Source organism: Mesoplodon densirostris, chromosome 12, assembly GCF_025265405.1.
Source record: "Mesoplodon densirostris isolate mMesDen1 chromosome 12, mMesDen1 primary haplotype, whole genome shotgun sequence".
NCBI classification, from domain to species: Eukaryota; Metazoa; Chordata; class Mammalia; order Artiodactyla; family Ziphiidae; genus Mesoplodon; species Mesoplodon densirostris.
This window is the reverse complement of record NC_082672.1, coordinates 81038019-81057738: the sequence shown is the minus strand read 5'-3', so window position 1 is coordinate 81057738 and position 19720 is coordinate 81038019. Positions and strand designations below refer to the sequence as shown.

Here is a 19720-nt window from a genome sequence, read left to right as displayed (position 1 = left end):
GCAAGTATATTCACTCCTACCCTGAAATTATATACAATAATGGAGCTAACTGTGAAATCAGTCAGCAATAATTTTCTATACAGCAGAGCCCCAGAAAGCCTAAATTTACCAAAGTTTATTTAACAGTCAGGGATAAGAAACAAATATTATTTAATAGGATTTAGTATCCAGGCATTAAAATAAAATGAGAACATGTATGTGTTAAATTTAATCATTAACCACATAATCTGTGAAGTAATAAATACTACGTGTACGGATGCAAAATCAGTAACTTGTCATTCACAATTGAATTCCTGTCCGTCTAAGTTCCTAGTATAGAAAAGTTTTGGTCCTCAAATATTTTTTGGTGATTTCATTCAGAATCCAATGTCCACTCCACAATTTGATGGCAAATGCTGTGTAATTAAGTCGCAGATTTGTGTCCCCTGAACGCAAGGCCTGAGGCAGGGCTGGTGGCATCTCCAAACTAGTGGTCTTCAAGCAAAAACCTTTTCAATAATTCTAAGGAACTGGAATAATTCTAAGGAACACCAGTTTCTGGTGCTGGCCCAGGTCACACACACCAACTGTCATTCCTTGGAAGAATTACATTGTCTCCAGCTTTTAGGGATTTGTTAAAAGTAGCTGCTCTCCAAATGCACCTTACAAGTTTCACTTTCAAAATCCTCATTTGTTCACAACGTGCTCTGTTTCTATCATAGAACCAATAATACCACCGTCTCTCTCTCTTTGGTTTATTAATTTGACAGTTCAAGTAAATGCATCAACTCTTAGTTATTAAGTTAATGAGGTGTCAAAGATGTTTGCATTCAGAAATTATTTATATTGAATAGAACCTCCAGAGTTGAATTATCTCTAGAGAAAGATTAAATATTTGCTTGAAGACCTGCGATGTTGTCTCTGTGATTTATAATCTTAGGGCACGGGCAAGAAGGCTGGTAGATGATCTGGGAAAGGAGAATTCCGTAAGCATATTTGGTAGAGGTGGTTGTATGTATTGTTTGGCGAACTTGAGAGCTAATTTTGGGAATGTCAACCCGACCACCCACAATTCTACAAAGCAGTTATGTGCAACTCAGAATCAACACTTCTGGCGGAATTCTGAGCTCCATCGTATCAATTAATCCCTCAACTTTGGAGATAATAACTTCTATAGCATCCCAGTGTTCTTTGGAAGGTAGGATGAGATAATGCACGTGAAGTGCTATATAAACTGTAAAGCACCCCAGAAATGCCAGCGGCCACTGGAGTGTAAAAATATGCACTGAAAAGTATTTCCAGTGATAACACTGATAAGTGTTTCTGTCAATTCTAACATCACGTAATAATATTTTTTCTGCCCCACAGTTTACTTTTTTGAAACCTTGACTAGTCAGAGAACCTCCCTATATTTTAATTTCTCTGTTAACAGTATCATCTAACCTAATATTTAAAATTATGTTGTTTCTATAAAACATATAAAAACCAGCTTTGGTGTAAAAAGAGCACTTCACTGGAAGCTAGAGACTTGTGGGTCTCACCCTAACCATGCCATATCAGGGGCATTATCGTGATACCATCTCTCCATTTCTATAATCCTCGTCCTCTTCTATAAAATGGGGATGATGCCACTTCCTCACAAAAGTTCCATGAGGCTTAAATGAGATATGCCAGTTTTGTAAACTGTAAAGGACTTTAGAAATAAATTGTATTGTCTAATTACATAATCGAGATTAGGAATAAGAAATCACAGTGTTAGAGATCAGACTGATAGTTAGATAGCAATCATAGCTAAAATACAAGTAGTATCAGTAATCTTTCTACTGGACGACTCGAAATGGGCTTAGAAAAATGTTAAAGTCACTCTGTTTATAAAAATGATTAATTGGCCTGGTAACAACAGATGATCAAGTGCTCAGAAGAAAGGAATATTTCTTTAACCCTGATTGTTACAGGGTGAGAAAAGGAGCCATCACACACACAAACAGTGGTGGGAATCTGCCTGTTAATTTCCACAAAGCTGGGGGGAGCCCAGGGGATTGAGAAAATGGTTACCATTTTAGTGAGGTTGTCTATACATTGAGATGTATACAGATTACCCTAACCCCAAATATCTGAAGTAATTAATTTGACCAGGTTGCGCAATGTACCCTTCATCTGAAAATAAGCATTTTGTCATTTCTTCTTTATATGATCATATTTTCATGTGAGAAAATAAAACGCTTTTGGTGTATAAGCAACATTGTGAATGAAATCTTCCATATCATGAAACAAGTAGGCTATTTTATCTCTTCGTATTTTTTTTCTCTGATGACTCAAAGATATCTCTGAAAATGTTTTTTTTTTTTGAAACCAGCCTATATTATCTTAAAATTATTTCATACAGACATTAGTTATGGAATATATTTTAATACTTATATTAAAATAGGTTTAATATAGGTTAAACTTATAGGCTATAAGATTCCTAACTTTCCAACATTCCCTTTTTTTAGCTTATATTCCTAACAAAATAATCTACATCATAACAAGATTGATGGTTTTAAGAAAAAAACCTGTAAATTTAAATCTGTAACAGGGTCGCTCTGGATGCTGGGGCTTTGGGAAAGCACAGAAAATTTTGTGGATTTACTTTAAATGGCCTAAAAGACATGGAGAAATAAAAAGCTATTTCAGGGCCTCCCTGGTGGTGCAGTGGTTGAGAGTCTGCCTGCCGATGCAGGGGATACGGGTTCGTGCCCCGGTCTGGGAGGATCCCATATGCCGCGGAGCGGCTGGGCCCGTGAGCCATGGCCACCGGGCCTGCGCATCCGGAGCCTGCGCGTCCGGAGCCTGTGCTCCGCAACGGGGGAGGCCACAACAGTGAGAGGCCCGCATACCACAAAAAAAAAAAAAAAGCTATTTCAGAGAGTAAACAGTTTGATTTTCCTAATTTTAAAGGTCACATAAATTTATATTTTTGAGATTCTGTGAAGTTTCAGGGTTCAGAAATACTCCCACAGCAGTGATGTCTGTGTCCTTTACCTCCACATAGACCTGATGCCACAGGCTTCCAAAGAAGTCAGTAAATTCAAATTTCTGAAAGTTCTGAGCAACAACAGAAAACACACACACACACACACATACACACACTTTTGTGTCCTAGAACAATAAAATAAGGATGCTTATGGTCCTCAGGAAATCTAGAGCAGACTGTATTTATTATCCATATTACATAACAATACACATGTACCTAAAGAAAGGTCTGAGTTCACTGATGACAGTGCAAAAGGATGGGCATGGAGCATAGTTTAGAGAAAAATAAATTTCATGCGTAAACATGTTTTGAGGCCCCACGACTGAGCCATTTCTTCCCCAGAATCTACACATAGAAAGCGTAGCGAAGCACCCTTGGGGGCAGATCCCCGAATTCACAATCTTAGGGACGCTGCTTCCCTTTTCCCAGCACCAGGACCCTTCATGGCGGGGGGAGGCTGCTGCCTATAGGAGGGAGGTGTCCCTGCCACTTTCCAACTGACCAGGCTTCCTCTGTGACACTGAGCACTCCATTCACGGGCAGACCAGCTGTCACGTGCAAAGTCTCGGAACAACCAGCCAGGAAACCCTGTGGAAAAAACCGGGGTTTATTTGTTTTCATTGTCTGGGGACTGGGTGTTACCTGAAGGTTTCAGAAGCTGTAGCACTGGGTGAGGTCACAGCACAGACATTACAAGAAAGAACTCTGGATGCAAATATCTCTGATCAAGGAAAACGCGAGTCTTTATCCAGACCTCATGCCCAGGCAACCCTAGCAAAACAGCATTCACTGCAATAATCCTGACAGTCCAATCAACTTCCACCTGCCTTTGCATCCCAGAGACAGAAAATTAGGGAGATCAATGGAGATCAATACACTATCCTGGTTTTAATGATATAAATAACAAGAATAATACTCAAATGATGACAAAGATGAATTTTGAGGGTATACAGAACAAAACGGAAGTTCTTTTGATACTGCTTACCATTTAAAAATATATTGTGAAGCTATATGCAAAGCAGAAATAGAGACACAGATGTAGAGAACAATACCAAGGTGGGAAGGAGGGGTGGGATGAACTGGGAGATTGGGACTGACACATACACACTACTATGTATAAAATAGATAACTAATGAGAACCTACTGTATAGCACAGGGAACTAACTCTACTCAATGATCTGTGGTGACCTAAATGGGAAGGAAATCTAAAAAAGAGGGTATATATATGTATACGTATAACTGATTCACTTTGCTGTACAGCAGAAACTAACACAACACTGTAAAGCAACTATACTCCAATAAAAATTAAAAAAATAATAAAAATAAAAAATATATTGTGAAGCTATAAAATAGTAGAAAATAAGTTCACTCTAGCAAACATTTTGGTAACAGAAACAGATGTGTTGAAACCAGAGCTTCCTCCCACCAAGTCAGTTACCATAAATATTGGGGGGTTTTCTCCTTTTTTTTTCTTTTCTTTTGTTGTTTGTTTGTCTTTGTTTTTATTTTGGCTATGCAAGCAAATAATTTATAGATCTACTACAGGACTTTTTTTTTTAAGTTGGAAGTTCCTTGACTGGTGGTGGGAAATCACTAGGCATAGCAATTTGGAGAACATTTTATGCCTCCATGTTATTCTAGAGAAAACTGGTAAGTACACCTTCAAAATTATAGCCACGGGAAACCGGGTAGCAAAACACTGCAAGGTCACTGGGCTAGATCTCTGCCACAGCACCAAAGCGGTCAAGCTGTCCAATGTCACCACCTTTCAGCTGGGTGCCCACTCCAGGTGACGGGAGCAAGCGATGCAAGTAAAAAAGCACAAAGCACACGGAGGGAAGAGGCATCCTCACAAACACATGTGCACAGGATACGCATTGCTAATTACCAAGACATCTCACTTCAGAGGAGCTGAAACCACTGACACGGGAAAGGGATTCTCTCCCAGAGGCCCTGAATATTTAAGGTTGGGATGAATGAGTCCAGAATTACATTTCCAATATAATAATTACAAAATATCATCCTCTTAGATTAAACGTTCATACCAAAGCTTGTTACTTTAAAACATCAGGATGCCTCACCGGCCTTCAAAGTGCTCAAGGTGGTTTCCTGGCTGCTCATAGGTCAGGTGCCGTCTTGAGAAGGACAGGGTTCCAGTCAGGACACCCAGGACGCTGGCTGTTTAAACAAAGAACTCCACAGTCACCCAGCTGCACTGACGTACCCAAGCCCAGATCAGGGAGGACATATTCAGGAACACCCTGTCCCTGGATATTTCTGAAATGTTTAGCTCAAAACAATAATGTGCACAGAGGTCTTGGTGAGGGAGATGCAGTGAATCCATTTAGCTGTTCTAAAATCTAGCTGTGCATTCACCCAGACCACCAGCGATGTGCCCGGGCTGCGCTGTATCCCACCTCTGCCCCACTGTTCTTTTACAATGTTGTCCTTCAACATGTTATGTATTATACAGATCATCACGCAGACAACGCTGCTGATACTGAGCATCTTCTCCATGAAACCACATGCAAGAAACGTCTTTCTGGTGTCCGTATCAGGACAAATGAGTGAGCACTCCTACAACTGGTTTACTTTCGTGTTATGGATGCTATACTTTTTTTTTTTTTTTTTTTTTTTTTTTTTGCGGTACGCGGGCCTCTCACTGTTGGGGCCTCTCCCATTGCAGAGCACAGGCTCTGGACGCACAGGCTCAGTGGCCATGGCTCACAGCCGCTCCGTGGCATATGGGATCTTCCCAGACCAGGGCACGAACCCGTGTCCACTGCATCGGCAGGCGGACTCTCAACCACTGCGCCACCAGGGAAGCCCAATGCTATACATTTTTAACTAATAACATTTTTCTCAAAGCACATGTATTAGGATGTTTATGGTTAAATCTACAGCTGAAATGTCTATTTTCATTCTCTCTCACGGATCTTTTCTACATGTTTTTCACTGATTCCATGTGGCTGTATTTTTACATTTGGTAGAAACGTTGTCACTTTGGGTACAAAGGTAGACTTTAAAGTGGGAATTAAAATAAATCTGAATGAATATGCACAAAACATTATTTAATATATTTATTGTAAACCCTTCTTTCATTAAAATATAGATTTTTCCATCCATCAATTTCAAAATGTCTTTCCTGCCATGAGAAATAGCTAAAATACAATTGATGTACAGATGTTAGCTTGTCTCGAGCTTAAACCACAGCATTCAGTAAACAGCAAATTATTGTACCTTATTTGGGAATCTTGCCAAAGAATGGAAAGCAAGTGAAAAAGGCTTCTCTTCTGGCAAAAACCAATATCACAAATCTGAGCTCCCAGACTTAATTCATTCAAAAACCCAGTAGGCCTTCACTCATAATTTTAGTCACAATCATAAGACAGTTTCTCTGGCATTCGACTCCACAGGACCACTGAAGATGCACATTGTAAAAGAGCAAGTAAGGGTTGCTACAGACAAACATACTGGCATCAATAAGAATTCACAGGGAAAGGGACAGAGAAATTTAAAAGCACAAAAACAAACTAAACAAATTGGTTAAGGGTCTACATGCCCTCAACATTTTGATACTGTGAGTAGCTCTGAGAACACAACTGTCTTACCAGGTAACATAATAAACTGATGTTAAAACAATATCCAAACCTGGACAGCTACATGTAAAAGAATGAAATTAGAACACTCCCTAACACCATACACAAAAATAAACTCAAAATGGATTAAAGACCTAAATGTAAAGCCAGACACTATCAAACTCTTAGAGGAAAACATAGGCAGAACACTCTGTGACATAAATCACAGCAAGATCCTTTTTGACCCACCTCCTAGAGTAATGGAAATAAAAACAAAAATAAACAAATGGGACCTAATGAAACTTAAAAGCTTTTGCACGGCAAAGGAAACCATAAATGAGACCAAAAGACAACCCTCAGAATGGGAGAAAATATTTGCAAATGAAGCAACTGGCAAAGGATTAATCTCCAAAAGTTACAAGTAGCTCATGCAGCTCAATATCAAAAAACAAACAACCCAATCCAAAAATGGGCAGAAGACCTAAATAGACATTTCTCCAAAGAAGATATACAGACTGCCAACAAACACATGAAAGAATGCTCAACATCATTAATCATTAGAGAAATGCAAATCAAAACTACAATGGGATATCATCTCACACCGGTCAGATGGCCATCGTCAAAAAATCTACAAACAATAAATGCTGGAGAGGGTGTGGAGAAAAGGGAACCCTCTTGCACTGCTGGTGGGAATGTAAATTGATACAGCCACTATGGAGAACAGTATGGAGGTTCCTTGAAAAACTAAAAAATAGAACTACCATACGACCCAGCAATCCCACTACTGGGCATATACCCTGAGAAAACCTTAATTCAAAAAGAGTCATGTACCACAATGTTCATTGCAGCTCTATTTACAATAGCCAGGACATGGAAGTAACCTAAGTGTCCATCAACAGATGAACGGATAAAGAAGATGTGGCACATATATAAGATGGAATATTACTCAGCCATAAAAAGAAATGAAATTGAGTTATCTGTAGTGAGGTGGATGGACCTAGAGTCTGTAATAAAGAGTGAAGTCAGAAAGAGAAAAACAAATACCGTACGCTAACACATATATATGGAATCTAAAAATCAAAACAAAAAAATGGTTATGAAGAACCTAGGGTCAAGACAGGATTAAAGACACAGACCTACTACAGAATGGGCTTGAGGATACGGGGAGGGGGAAGGGTAAGCTGGGACAAAGTGAGAGAGTGGCATGGACATATATACACTACCATATGTAAAATAGATAGCTAGTGGGAAGCAGCCGCATAGCACAGGGAGATCAGCTCGGTGCTTTGTGCCCCCCTAGAGGGGTGGGATAGGGAGGGTTGGAGGGAGGGAGACGCAAGAGGGAAGAGATATGGGGATATATGTAAATGTATAACTGATTCACTTTGTTATATATGTATATGTAAACTGATTCACCATTGTAAAGCAATTATACTCCAATAAAGATGTTAAAAACAAAAAACAAACAAACAAAAAAACAATATCCATTAGGCAACAACTAAACAAATGACTTTATAGCATATAAACTTTTATGAAAACAAGACGAAACACTCTTTTCTGCCTTCCTGCTTTAAAACAACAACAAAAAAGACAGTAAGCTGCAATTCTGATGAGAAATATTTTAATTAAGATAATATAAATGCATAGCATGAATAACAAGGTGGCTGGCAAATATGCAGCATATTTGAAAACTCAGCCATCAGGGATTTGAGGTTGAGTTTCCACAATTCCAAAATTAAGTCATTACTCATCAATACTAGGAAAAACAGAAACATGTAGTAACTTTATCAAAAACTGTTTTAGACTTATCAGGTATTAAAGTAAGGATTCATGTACTATAAATATTATTTATCTTCTCTCTTTGAATGTTATATTTTGACATTTTGTGAATGCAGTACAAAAAAAGGAAAATATAGGGTTAATTGCTCTTTGTATAATGTCCTATATACAGAGTGGCTAAATTGTCTTCCAAAGATTCTTACCAAAATTGATGTCTCTCAAGTAAGAACAAAGCAAAGCAAACAAAACTATCTTTTCTAGGGGATTGAGTATGTAACAGAATTAAATTAAGAAATTAACAGATATTTGGTGAAAAAATTGAAACTGAGTGCTGTTAGAACTGATATGTAAAATTTTCAGTGACATTGAATCTGAAAATTGAAATTACCTTTAACTCTTTCATGAAATGGTTAAATTGAATGTTATTTCAATAATGTTAAAAACAATATTTTGGGGCTTCCCTGGTGGTGCAGTGGTTGAGAATCCACCTGCCAATGCAGGGGACACGGGTTCAAGCCCTGGTCTGGGAGGATCCCACATGCCATGGAGCAACTAGGCCCATGAGCCACAACTACTGAGCCTGCGTGTCTGGAGCCTGTGCTCCGCAACAGGAGAGGCCGTGATAGTGAGAGGCCCATGCACCACGATGAAGAGTGGCCCCCGCTTGCCACAACTAGAGAAAGCCCTCACACAGAAATGAAGACCCAACACAGCAAAAATAAATAAATTAATTAATAAACTCCTACCCCAACATCTTCTTTAAAAACATATATATTTTTTTTTCACGTGTGTTTTCTAATGCAAATTTTATAAATCCATAAAAAAATCTTTAAATAATTTCTCCCAATAAATATGAGCACATTCAAGATTGATCAAATAATTTCAATGATCTTAACAGCATAAGATCATTATACTGCACCTATTTCCATATAAAGAAACCTATATTTTAGCTAAAATGCCTTCCTGATCACAGCAAGAAGGGGCTGGAGAAATGAACAGAATCTACAAGAAATACCAAGATACTATAGTGATTATAATTGTTCCAATGTTAAGGAAAAAAATCACAGTTTACCTTAAACTTTCCCCCAATACACAGAGGTTTATTTAATACATACTTTAAATCAAATTAAAGGCTCATCTCCATTTTAAAATGAGTCAATTAGTAGCATCTCCCAAACTCAACCTCATTTTCTTTCTACCTGGCAAGATGGTAAGTAGCATTTAGTTTTAGGTAAAAATGGCTTATTATTCATATTCCAAATATAGTTTTAGAGAACTTGGATTAAGGTAATTGTTCCAACTGTATTTTAATGGTTAAATACTTATTTTTCAAATGAGAAACTCTCTATTACTCTTGCTTGGCTAGTTTGCATTTTCTACTGTGGGAAGGGGCTGAAACATTGAAAGACAACATCTTGCTAGCCTTTACAATTTTACTTTTTACTAAGAATTTTGATAGTTCTGTTTTGTTTTCCAAAGTGATGCACAAATAGTTTTAATGACAAAAACTTACACATGCACACTCAAACACACACACACACACACACACACACACACTTACTTTGGGCCTGCTACCATCTCTGTTCAGTGTAATTATCATTGCATCACATTTGAGATCAAATATCCAGACGTGCTTTTAAGTCATAGACACAAACAATGTACCACCACCATCGACCTTTGTAAAAGCAGCCAGGGCTGGTGGAGACTAAACACAGTGTGTTCAGAGATTCTGTACAGCAAACTCAAAAGGCACGACTTCAAGCAAAAACTCCAAAGAGGGATTCTCCTCAGGACAAAACCTGGGTTTCTCACTAGTCCTCTAAGGGCCTTCAGATTAAACCAATATTTTGGAGACTTTTAATTTGTGCTCAATTGTTGTATCACTTTCATGCCTTCACTGAATAGCTGATTACAGTAAAATCTCATAGACTAAAGCAAACCTTACACAGAGATTTCTATAACTATGCATCTGAGCTAGAATAAGACTAGCCTCTGAAATCAGAGCATCACAGCATATTGGTTAAAGAGACTTAACTTGTCAGGAAAAAACTAGTCTCTGTCAAGCCGTATGGAACAGAAACAAGCCCTGGTCGGCCCTCCAGGTGCAGTGAAATAATGCTGGCGTGCTTTGTTATATTTCGATTTTCAGTCATTCCTAATCAATTTACCTATATCAATATATCTAATCATTTATTTACCTTGTAGAGAGTTAAGCTTGGAAAGGATTTTTTTTTCTACTATGACCTGCAATAACAGAGCTCACGAAAATATCAAATGGTAATTAAGTTATTTTAAGCAACAGCATTCTGAAGCAGGTCTTCCCAGGCAGGGCCTGGGCCCTGGGGCCCATCTCCAGTGGGCCAGGGTCTCTGCTCACCCCAGCCAGCACCCACTGGCAGGGGCCCTGCCCCTCTCCCCCATTCCTGCACAGTGGCTGGAGGACCTCAGGTTTATCTACAAACTGTGGAAGAGAAATGGGTTACCTTCAGGTAGGCAGGACTTTTTCTACCACCGAAGGTCAAGTACTTTGCTTTTGTGATCTTTAAGGAAAGCTTTATAACCTGGGTTATGTGAGCCCTTGTACACGGTCTCTGATTAGACTCAGGAGATCCATACGTTCCTTAAGATTGTGTGTAAAGTTTTGTGTGCCTAAGTGTTTTTCTGGGGAGAGCACGTTGCATCCTCTACTTCTCTTAAGGGTCCATGATCTGTACCCAAATTAAGAGCAAAGGATTCATGAGTCTGGATGAAGAAATGACTCAGCCTGGGACCTGCAATACTGCCCAGGTGCCTTTCCTCTAGCTCCCGGAATGATCCTCTCCTGCAGGGCCCCAGCCTCAGCGGGAGGCTTGAATTAAGAACCCTATTTAAGCTAGACACTCAGGAAAAGCAGAAACCGTACTCAGGGAAAATGAACTTTGTGGTTACATACAGAGGGCAAGGGAATTCACATCAGAAAGCAATTTTGTGAGCTATCAAGACTCTAATAAAGCATATTTTTAAAAGCCTTGAATATCAATAGGCAAGAGAAATACTATATACCGATGTGCTACTCTTCACTGACAAGTGCCTTGATTTCAAAGACATTGCTAAAAGGGAAAGTATAGAAGAAGTAATAAACTTTATATAATCTAAATAAGTTATGAGAAAACATAATCTTTAAATAAAAGTAAAACTTCAAAGTGGATAAAAAATTGTTCCAATTTGGACCTGCTTAGAAGTTAAGAGTAAGCTTCAAGGGCTAAGCATTCTCTAGAGAAAAAAAAAAGAGAGAGAGAAAGAAAAAAACATTGCAAGGCTAACAGATTCTTGTTACAAAAAAAAAAAAAAAACCCTTCAAAAGCTATTAGTAAGTCTAAAATCTATGACAGATCTTATCCTATTGAGAACATGTTTGCTAGAATCTACCATCTGTTACTATCAATATGCCCCCTTTCTCTGAAGTCAGCTTTAACATTTGTTCAATGTTTAGAGTTTTTCAGAATTTATCTGCCAGGTCTTTAAAATGTATACAACTCATATAAAACCTCCTCTGAAACAACTAATTTAAATTAACTAGGCATTCAAAGTTCTTGGTTGCATTTCTGCAACAGATTGACCAACTCGTTACATGATTACCACAATTCCCTTCTTAATGACTAAAGATCGCCTACTTGAAGCAGGCTGTCCAAAAACTAAACCCATTTCACTAGCCTGCGAGTTACAGGCAAGATAATTAAGTCTCCTTAATTATTGATATTATGACAAGATAACTGCTAGTTCTTTCATTGATTCCTCTATGTTGTCATTTGACGTGCTTCTTCCCAATCTCCCTGGCCTTTGAAAATGGAGAACAGAAAGTATTTATTTTATTTATTAAAAGTGTGTGATTATCTGGAGAAGTATAGGGAAGAATATACACTTACTGTTCACTGAGATTTTCGTCTTCGGTTCCCAAATCCTTCCTTCACTCCTCTGATGGAGCTCTCCTCAGGAACATTCCCAGACAGCCTTGAAAATGAGAAGATCTCCTTTTCCTGAAGAGCTTTGCAACCATGCACAATGACTAACTGCACCACATAAAGTCAGAAAGTTGGGAGAGACCTGAGCGGACCATCTTCTGCCCGACGGAGAATCACGTGACTCATAATGTCACTGCCCTCCTACGTCCATGTGTAGAGACTGTAAGTCACACAGACAGGCTCCTCAGAGCTGGACACAGAGGTCCACCACGCTGTTCACCCTTCATTGCTCACACACAGGGAGGGAGCAGAAACATCCGGGCCTCAGGCTTCCCCTAAGGGTGGCTGACCGTCACCCAGACACACTAATGAGGACCGTGAACACAGGATTCACCATCTTCATCAGCGAGGGATGATCCGCCACCCTGCAAGCACGCGGCTCAATGTGCAATCAAACGCTTCTGTTCTCCCCAAAGCAACATTTATGGTGTCTAGACTCATGGACGGGAACTAGCCCTGGACAGACAGCAACAACTGCTTCACACTTTCTCAAGGGGGAGGTGGCTAGAAGCTTCTCTTCCAGTTGCCTCTGGTCTTTGGATCCTAAGCTTGCCCTCCGCAAAAGGGGACCTCTTGAAAGTCCTCTGCTGAGAAGAGCAGGCGGAAGCTGCCCTAAGAGCACACACTCTGCCTGGGAGGGAGGATGGCCTGCATCCCTGGCAGGCATCCAGAACCTGCACCTCTGCATCAGCACCGCATTGCTGCCACGGGACCGCAGTGCCTCCCACCCCTCCCCACCCTGGGCGGCCATCTGCCAGCAGGTGCCCTCAGGACACTGCAAACTCTTCAACGCCTATTTGGCAAAAGACTCTCAATGGAGCCCAGAGATTTACCAGTTCAATTCATAAAAGCCATAAGCTCCCTTTCAGAAAAGCCTCAGCTGCTAAAATGCTGTGAAGGGAAGGAAAGGCCAAAAGAGCTCTATGGTCCCCCTTTATTAAGAAGACTGCATCCCTTTAAAACCTTAACAGTAGGCTTTCTTTCTGCACAGACATCACCATCAGATGATCTTGAGCACCTGAAAAATGTGATTCCATCCCTACTGAGAAGACCAGCAGAGTCCTTATCAAACTGGCAGATGGAAACAGGGACCAGGAGGGCTTGCTCTGTCGTCCAAGGCCACACACCCGAATCTGCCACACCCAAAGCACTGCCTTGCCCTTTCTGTCTGGGCTCTCTGGTCCTCTTATTCGAGCAGGTTTCCCTTCAGTCCACAGCTTAACGTCGCATAAAAACACAGGTATTTCCACGACGTGCTCTAAAATCAGGGCTGTTGGTCACGGGAAACCTGCCCTCAGCAGCCTTTGTCTAAACACTTCGAAATAACAATCTACAGACAAACTTACAACTTTCTGTTTTTAAGAAGATTAAACTATGAAGCTTTCTGATTTCAGGAAAATTCAGTAAACAGGGAAAACAACTGCCTTGGGTCAATCAGAAAGGAAAATACATACTTTCTGACTTAATTGTCTATTGTACATACATCAAGTCGAGAGTTAAATACTAAATTGTAGACAACGAAAGGTACACTTCAGATATTCATTTAAAACATGAAAATAACTCCATATAATGCAACTAGAGGATTACCACTGCATTTCAAAATGATAATATATCTGTGTAATTTCCATGTTCAAAGCAAAACATGCCTTATTCTCTACTGATAGAATCTAAATGAAGCATTTTAATATCTTACTCTTTTGGATAATTAAACAAATATTCTGTTAATTTTACATTTATGCATAAGATTAATATTAGAGCTTAGTTTACCTGTTCTTGAGTGCAACGTATAGAGTAGAAGCTGTAGAAACCCAGCAAACATAACAGCAGCATCAGAGGAGTTAAACAGAGGCTGCTGGCATCAGATCACTAAATTGTAGCTAGCAACGGCAGCAAATTCACAACACAATAAGTAATCCACGGAAGTGCAAAAGAAATGTTAAATAACAGCCACTGTGGTCCTTGCATTCTAAACCAAAACCAAAAAAAAAAAAAAAAAAAAAAGCCTGTAGTGTCCAACATTATACAACGGTGACACTAAACAAGGCCATAAGTGCTGCTGTCATCAAAACAGATCTCTGCAGCGTGCAGATCCTCAATGATTACTGCATTACTGATTTATAGTGCGCTGTGCTATGCTAAAGAGGTCCCCACTCTAGCAAACACCAAAGCTCCAGTAGGTCCCTGATTAACCATTTCCTAAAACAATGCACAGACGATGCTACCTTCCTGCAGGCAGAGACTTGAAACACAGTGGTCCCTTAAAGCCAGCACTGGAGAGAAAACTCAGGCAGAGGCTTGAAAAGGCCCTCCTCTTATCCCACCAGGGACATTTCATGGAGACACCCAGGGGCTAAGATGACAAAGGCCAGCAGCCCCCTGCTGGACCCCAGTGCACTCACCTAAAATGATTTGGGTCCTATCTCATTCCCCGTGGTCCTGCCAAGCCCGGTGAAACCCATCGTTCCCTCTTCAGTCTCCTTACCTGAGACCTTACTCAGCCCAAGGACGACTGGCAGAAGGAAGCTTAAGCCAGGAGTGCGTGAGCAACTGCCGGAAGTAGGACACAGCGCTTTGTCCAGCTGTGCCAGCCGGCCAGCTGAGCACTCACCGGGGATCGTCTCCAGGGGGCAAAAGAACAACCCAAACTGGTATAGCCAGGAGTCGAGGGGAATGGGGGTGGGCTCATAGCCCCAGTATCTTTAAAGATGCAGGTCTCTGATGACTGTGCAATCACAACTCACGGTCCACTAGACTTTTCTCACTGAGACGAGATCACCATCTTCTCACCAGTTCCCCAACATTTCTTTTTTTTTTTTTTTTTTGCGGTATGCGGGCCTCTCACTGTCGTGGCGTCTCCCGTTGCAGAGCACAGGCTCCAGACGCGCAGACTCAGCAGCCATGGCTCACGGGCCCAGCCGCTCCACGGCATGTGGGATCTTCCTGGACCGGGGCATGAACCCGTGTCCCCTGCATCGGCAGGTGGACTCTCAACCACTGCGCCACCAGGGAAGCCCTCCCCAACATTTCTTGATCCCTCTGGACCATATACCACAGAACAGCTGCTTTGAAATGATGTCGCTGCTCCAATGTCATGTTTATTGTGGTATATCATTCAGTTTCCAGAAACAACGAACTTCTCTAGTCTAATCCACTAGGGAATATCATTGAAAAGTCGGGGCAGACTGCTTCTAGTTTGTTTTAGAAGACGAAATGATCAAATGATAATAGAGAATTAAGACCCAGGTTTTGTTTATTTAAACTAAATGCACTGTGTTTACTTATCTTATAGATACTGGTCAAAAATAATTACCAGATAAGGAAAACATTAATACTGAACTATGGATCACTCATCGTCACCAAAGCAAGTGCAAAATATGAGCCTGAAACAAATGGACTAATGCGAACATTGTTTTCTCCTCTTAAAAAAACAGCTTTGGGATCTCTACTTAGAATCTTTGTTTTTTTTTCTTTACCCCAAACTTCCAAGTATGCTTTCATAAACTTGCTTGAATAAAAATTTGGCCACATGGTTGCTGGATGGAAAGAGAAAGGGAAATAAACATTAGGTGAATGAATCTCTGTCAAATCTTGTGATAAATAGGCATGTTAATTGTGTTCATTTCTTTTTCACAGGCATGTGGCAAAGTCAATATTATTTACCCCATATTACAGATGAGGCCTAGAGAAGCCAGTTAACTTGCCCACGGTCACGTGGTTTACCACAAGCAGAGCTGGGATTTGAACTTGGCTTCGTGTGACTGGGAGGCCCAGCTTTCCATGACAAGTGGTAGGTAGGAGCTGCTGTGATTATATCCGTAGGTCACCTCAAAGTTGTGCCACCTTTTGTGAAAGTGCCAGTGATTTGGTGTGGAAACTAGTGAGGCTGGGGGGCCGACATTTATCCACCTCCACATGCCACCTGTGGGGCCGGTGACGATTCTCCAGGCAGGTTTACAGGGCGAAACTTACGGGGCTTGGATTGGTTTCTTCCACTGTGCCTCTGTCATAAAGACGCACAAACAGCAGGGTCTAGAGACGGACGAATACCAAGGAGAACCAGTGGAAGGAGAATCAAAACCTTCAACAACCAATGTACCCAAGTCCATCTGCTGAGCCTGGCACTGCAGAGCTTGATTCTAAGGAAATATAGGAGTCTGTGGATCTTATACGCTTATATAGGCAATGGAATTAAAGCACTTACTTACACCACATGTGGCTATCATCGTGCCTGACTTTTGATATATTTCTTTTTTGTATTTCTCTTCTCCTATTTCTTTTTTTCCTCATTTAGCACCTGGAATGGGCTTGTTTCAAATGATAAAATCATTTGAATGCTAGCCATCTAATATCTACTTCTCATTCCACCTTATACATTTATGTTAATTTGCTGTAACTATCTTGAGTCCCTTACATGGTAACAAATTTTATTTCTAACCAAAGATGTTTGATAAACCAAGTAAGGTCTCTGGAATGGTACACACAGCTTTCCTAATTACAGATTCAAAAGAGAGCCTCAAAATTAGGAGGGGCTAATAAGGTTGACCTTGTTTTAAAGGACCTTTCACTCATATCTGGGTACCACATACTCCAAGAATAAGTAATGAGTGTCCTTCACGGAGGCCACTGTCCACGTGTACGTAGGAAAAATAGTCCTAACTTCACCCGTCAATTCAGAAATTTATGTCAACAATATTTACTCATTGAAAACATTTCTACCACTCTGTCCCTTTTGCACCACCCGTATCCCTCTCTGGGGCTGCATGTTTCCTAGCCTGCCACTCATCTGTGAACCACTGCCACTCCAAAGACCAGCAGACTAATTTCTCTTAGGAGAGAACCTACAAGACCTAACATCGACCGCAATGGTGAGCTTGCTTCACATATACCATCGACCTATGGTGCTGTGGTCAGCATCAAGGCCCATGTTCATGGAAAGCCTCCAGCTCCTTCACAAGCACTCAGGATCCATTACTTGGAAAAAGTGACACAAACTTCCTATTTGGGGACTGATTTCCTGCTAATAATGCCTCCAACTTATGTCTTTCTCCTTTGTTTGAACAGGCGATCGCAAGGCACAGAAAACGTTGACTACAAACAAAAGTCATGCACACAATTAAACAACTAGTTATTGTTTTCCCTTATTTTCAGAGAACAGTGACATTTAATATTTACATGCTTCTGGACTTAGCTATGACGCAAGAAAACAAATCACAAATTTGATTAGTCATCTTGAAGTATTTAGGGCTATCTTGTAAATCTCATCATGTCTTTTCAGAGAGAAAGACTGAGGATCAAGTTGGTAGCTGGAAACTTGGCTCTGTTGAGAAAATGGAACAAAATCACATCCTACCTGACACACACTGGGAATATTTACTGAGGAAAGACAGAGAGAGAGGGAGCGTTAAACACAGACTTGCATCCAACCAGAAGGAACAATGAAGTGGGATTCCCATGCCCCAGACTCTGGTCCAGCTTACCGGCACCTGCTCTCGGGGCCTCCACGGTCCCCTCTTCAGGGTCTGCAGCCCTCACGTCTTCCCACCCTTCTGAAGACACGGGTAGGCCAGGGGCACACATGACAGCAACTCGCAGAGAAATCCAGCCTGGGGACTGTCAGCCTGGCTTTGAAACAAGTTCAGGATCATCCAGGAAGCGCACACAGTGGCTCCTCCTGCCCTCGGCTTAGGCTGTTGAACCACCCGGAGGTCAGGAGCAGCAGAAGATGGAAACGAAGGGATGCTGGTTGAGCAGGAGAAAGTCACTCTGCATGACCGGCTCAGGTCATCGCGGGCACTGAGCAGCTACGCAGGCACCGCCTGGATAGGACACCGCGCACAAGCCTCCAGGCCTAGTGGCCTGGAGCCTGGTAGCACTTACTGAGCAGAAGCATATTGGCATCTCTGTTGGCTTTTAACCAGATCCACGGGATTCAGGAAATAAGCTCTCTGCCAGATGACACTGCTCCTAGCCATTCCTTCTGTTTACTTATCCCCCAGTCACTCTAACTAGTGTCATTTCTCCTGCTGTGCACTTATTTGTGGAGAGGGCTAAATAAAGGACTTTTATGACAACCAAATGGCCATTAGCCCATAGGATGACTTCTTAAAGCATAACTCTTCTGCTTTTGTGAAGTACTGTTAAAATCAATTAAATAAGAGCATTCCTTATTATTACAGCTCTGATTTGTGAAGAAAAAAATGTTTTGTTTCTTCCTGAAGAAATATTTGAGGTTAAGCTATTTTTGTGCATATTATATATTCTTTATATATTTTCCTCCTATTACATAAACTTTTAAAGGTAGGTTCCCTCTTCCTATTGCTGTATTTTCCTAGCAGAGGCAAATACATATATATATATATATATATATATATTTGTATACATATATACACACACACACACACACACACACACATATGGCTCTGGGATTTTTTTCTACTATATGTGACAGGGTACAACATTTCCAGACTATGAAGAGCTATACCTTCTTTTAGATAAGATGCAAACTCCTACTTTATGAGAAAAAAAGGAATTAAAGGATTATATTTTCCTCTACCATAATAAAAACAAGAGGTACACATAATTTTAATTTAAGCATACGAATGTGCAGGTAATCATTACTTTTTTGGATTTTAATACAGATAATGCTGTAAATTGTAAAAAATAATGTATATGCAGGTATTTCATATTTCCTAAAGCATGTTCATGGGTTGTAGAACAAATCTGAGAGGTGACCAGGATGGAGAGCATTACAAGAGAATCAACCATTTATGGAAACAGATATGAAGTAAATACCAAGACTGGTCTGTCCTGGAAACTAAACTCCCACATCATCAACCCAGTGCTTCCACTTCACCAAGCTTTCATATTCAAATTAAACTTCAATACTAATACAACAGGTAGAAAATAGAGGTAAAAATTATTACAATCAAATGCCAATATTGTTAATGTTGAAATATTAATCCCATATAGTACTCTGGAAATCAGGTGGTTTTTTTCCTCCACAGTCCTAGTATTAATTTAAAAAAAATCTGATTTAAAATCCAAATCTCTTACTAGCACACTTTGAAGTAATAATCGATATGTATTGAATTTCTAAGTTCTATATAATACTAGTGTATTAAGGAAAGTAGCACTGAAATACTGCACAGTAAATGTATATATTATTCCCCAACAGACTTGTCTATGTAATGTCCTTGACTGCTCACAATTATATCTTATAGAAAAAGCAAGGTATGCTTCCATGTAGACAAATATACTGAGTAATTTTAAATAATGAACTAATAAACTACATTGCAAACTCCTGATGGGATGTAAGTAAAGCATCTACTTCTCTATGGGGCTACAGACAGAAGACTGTCCAGGTGGAAATA

The 19720-nt window shown here is 40.3% G+C and overlaps 1 protein-coding gene across 50 annotated transcripts in view; it reads right to left on the bottom strand.

Moving 5' to 3' along the window:
* The window catches only part of RIMS1 (regulating synaptic membrane exocytosis 1), a 480747-nt gene that overhangs the window by 174081 nt on the left and 286946 nt on the right, over nt 1-19720 (bottom strand). For 39 of the 50 annotated variants that reach the window (XM_060114431.1, XM_060114428.1, XM_060114422.1 and 36 more), the window contains exon 1: nt 17828-17927. The exons of 2 other annotated variants lie outside the window; for them this stretch is intronic. In XM_060114431.1, the coding sequence (XP_059970414.1) occupies nt 17828-17927 (100 nt within the window). Of the gene's footprint in view, nt 1-3494; nt 3526-17827; nt 17928-19720 lie in introns of those variants that run through there. 9 more of the 50 variants (XM_060114464.1, XM_060114429.1, XM_060114449.1 and 6 more) reach the window with 1 other exon arrangement.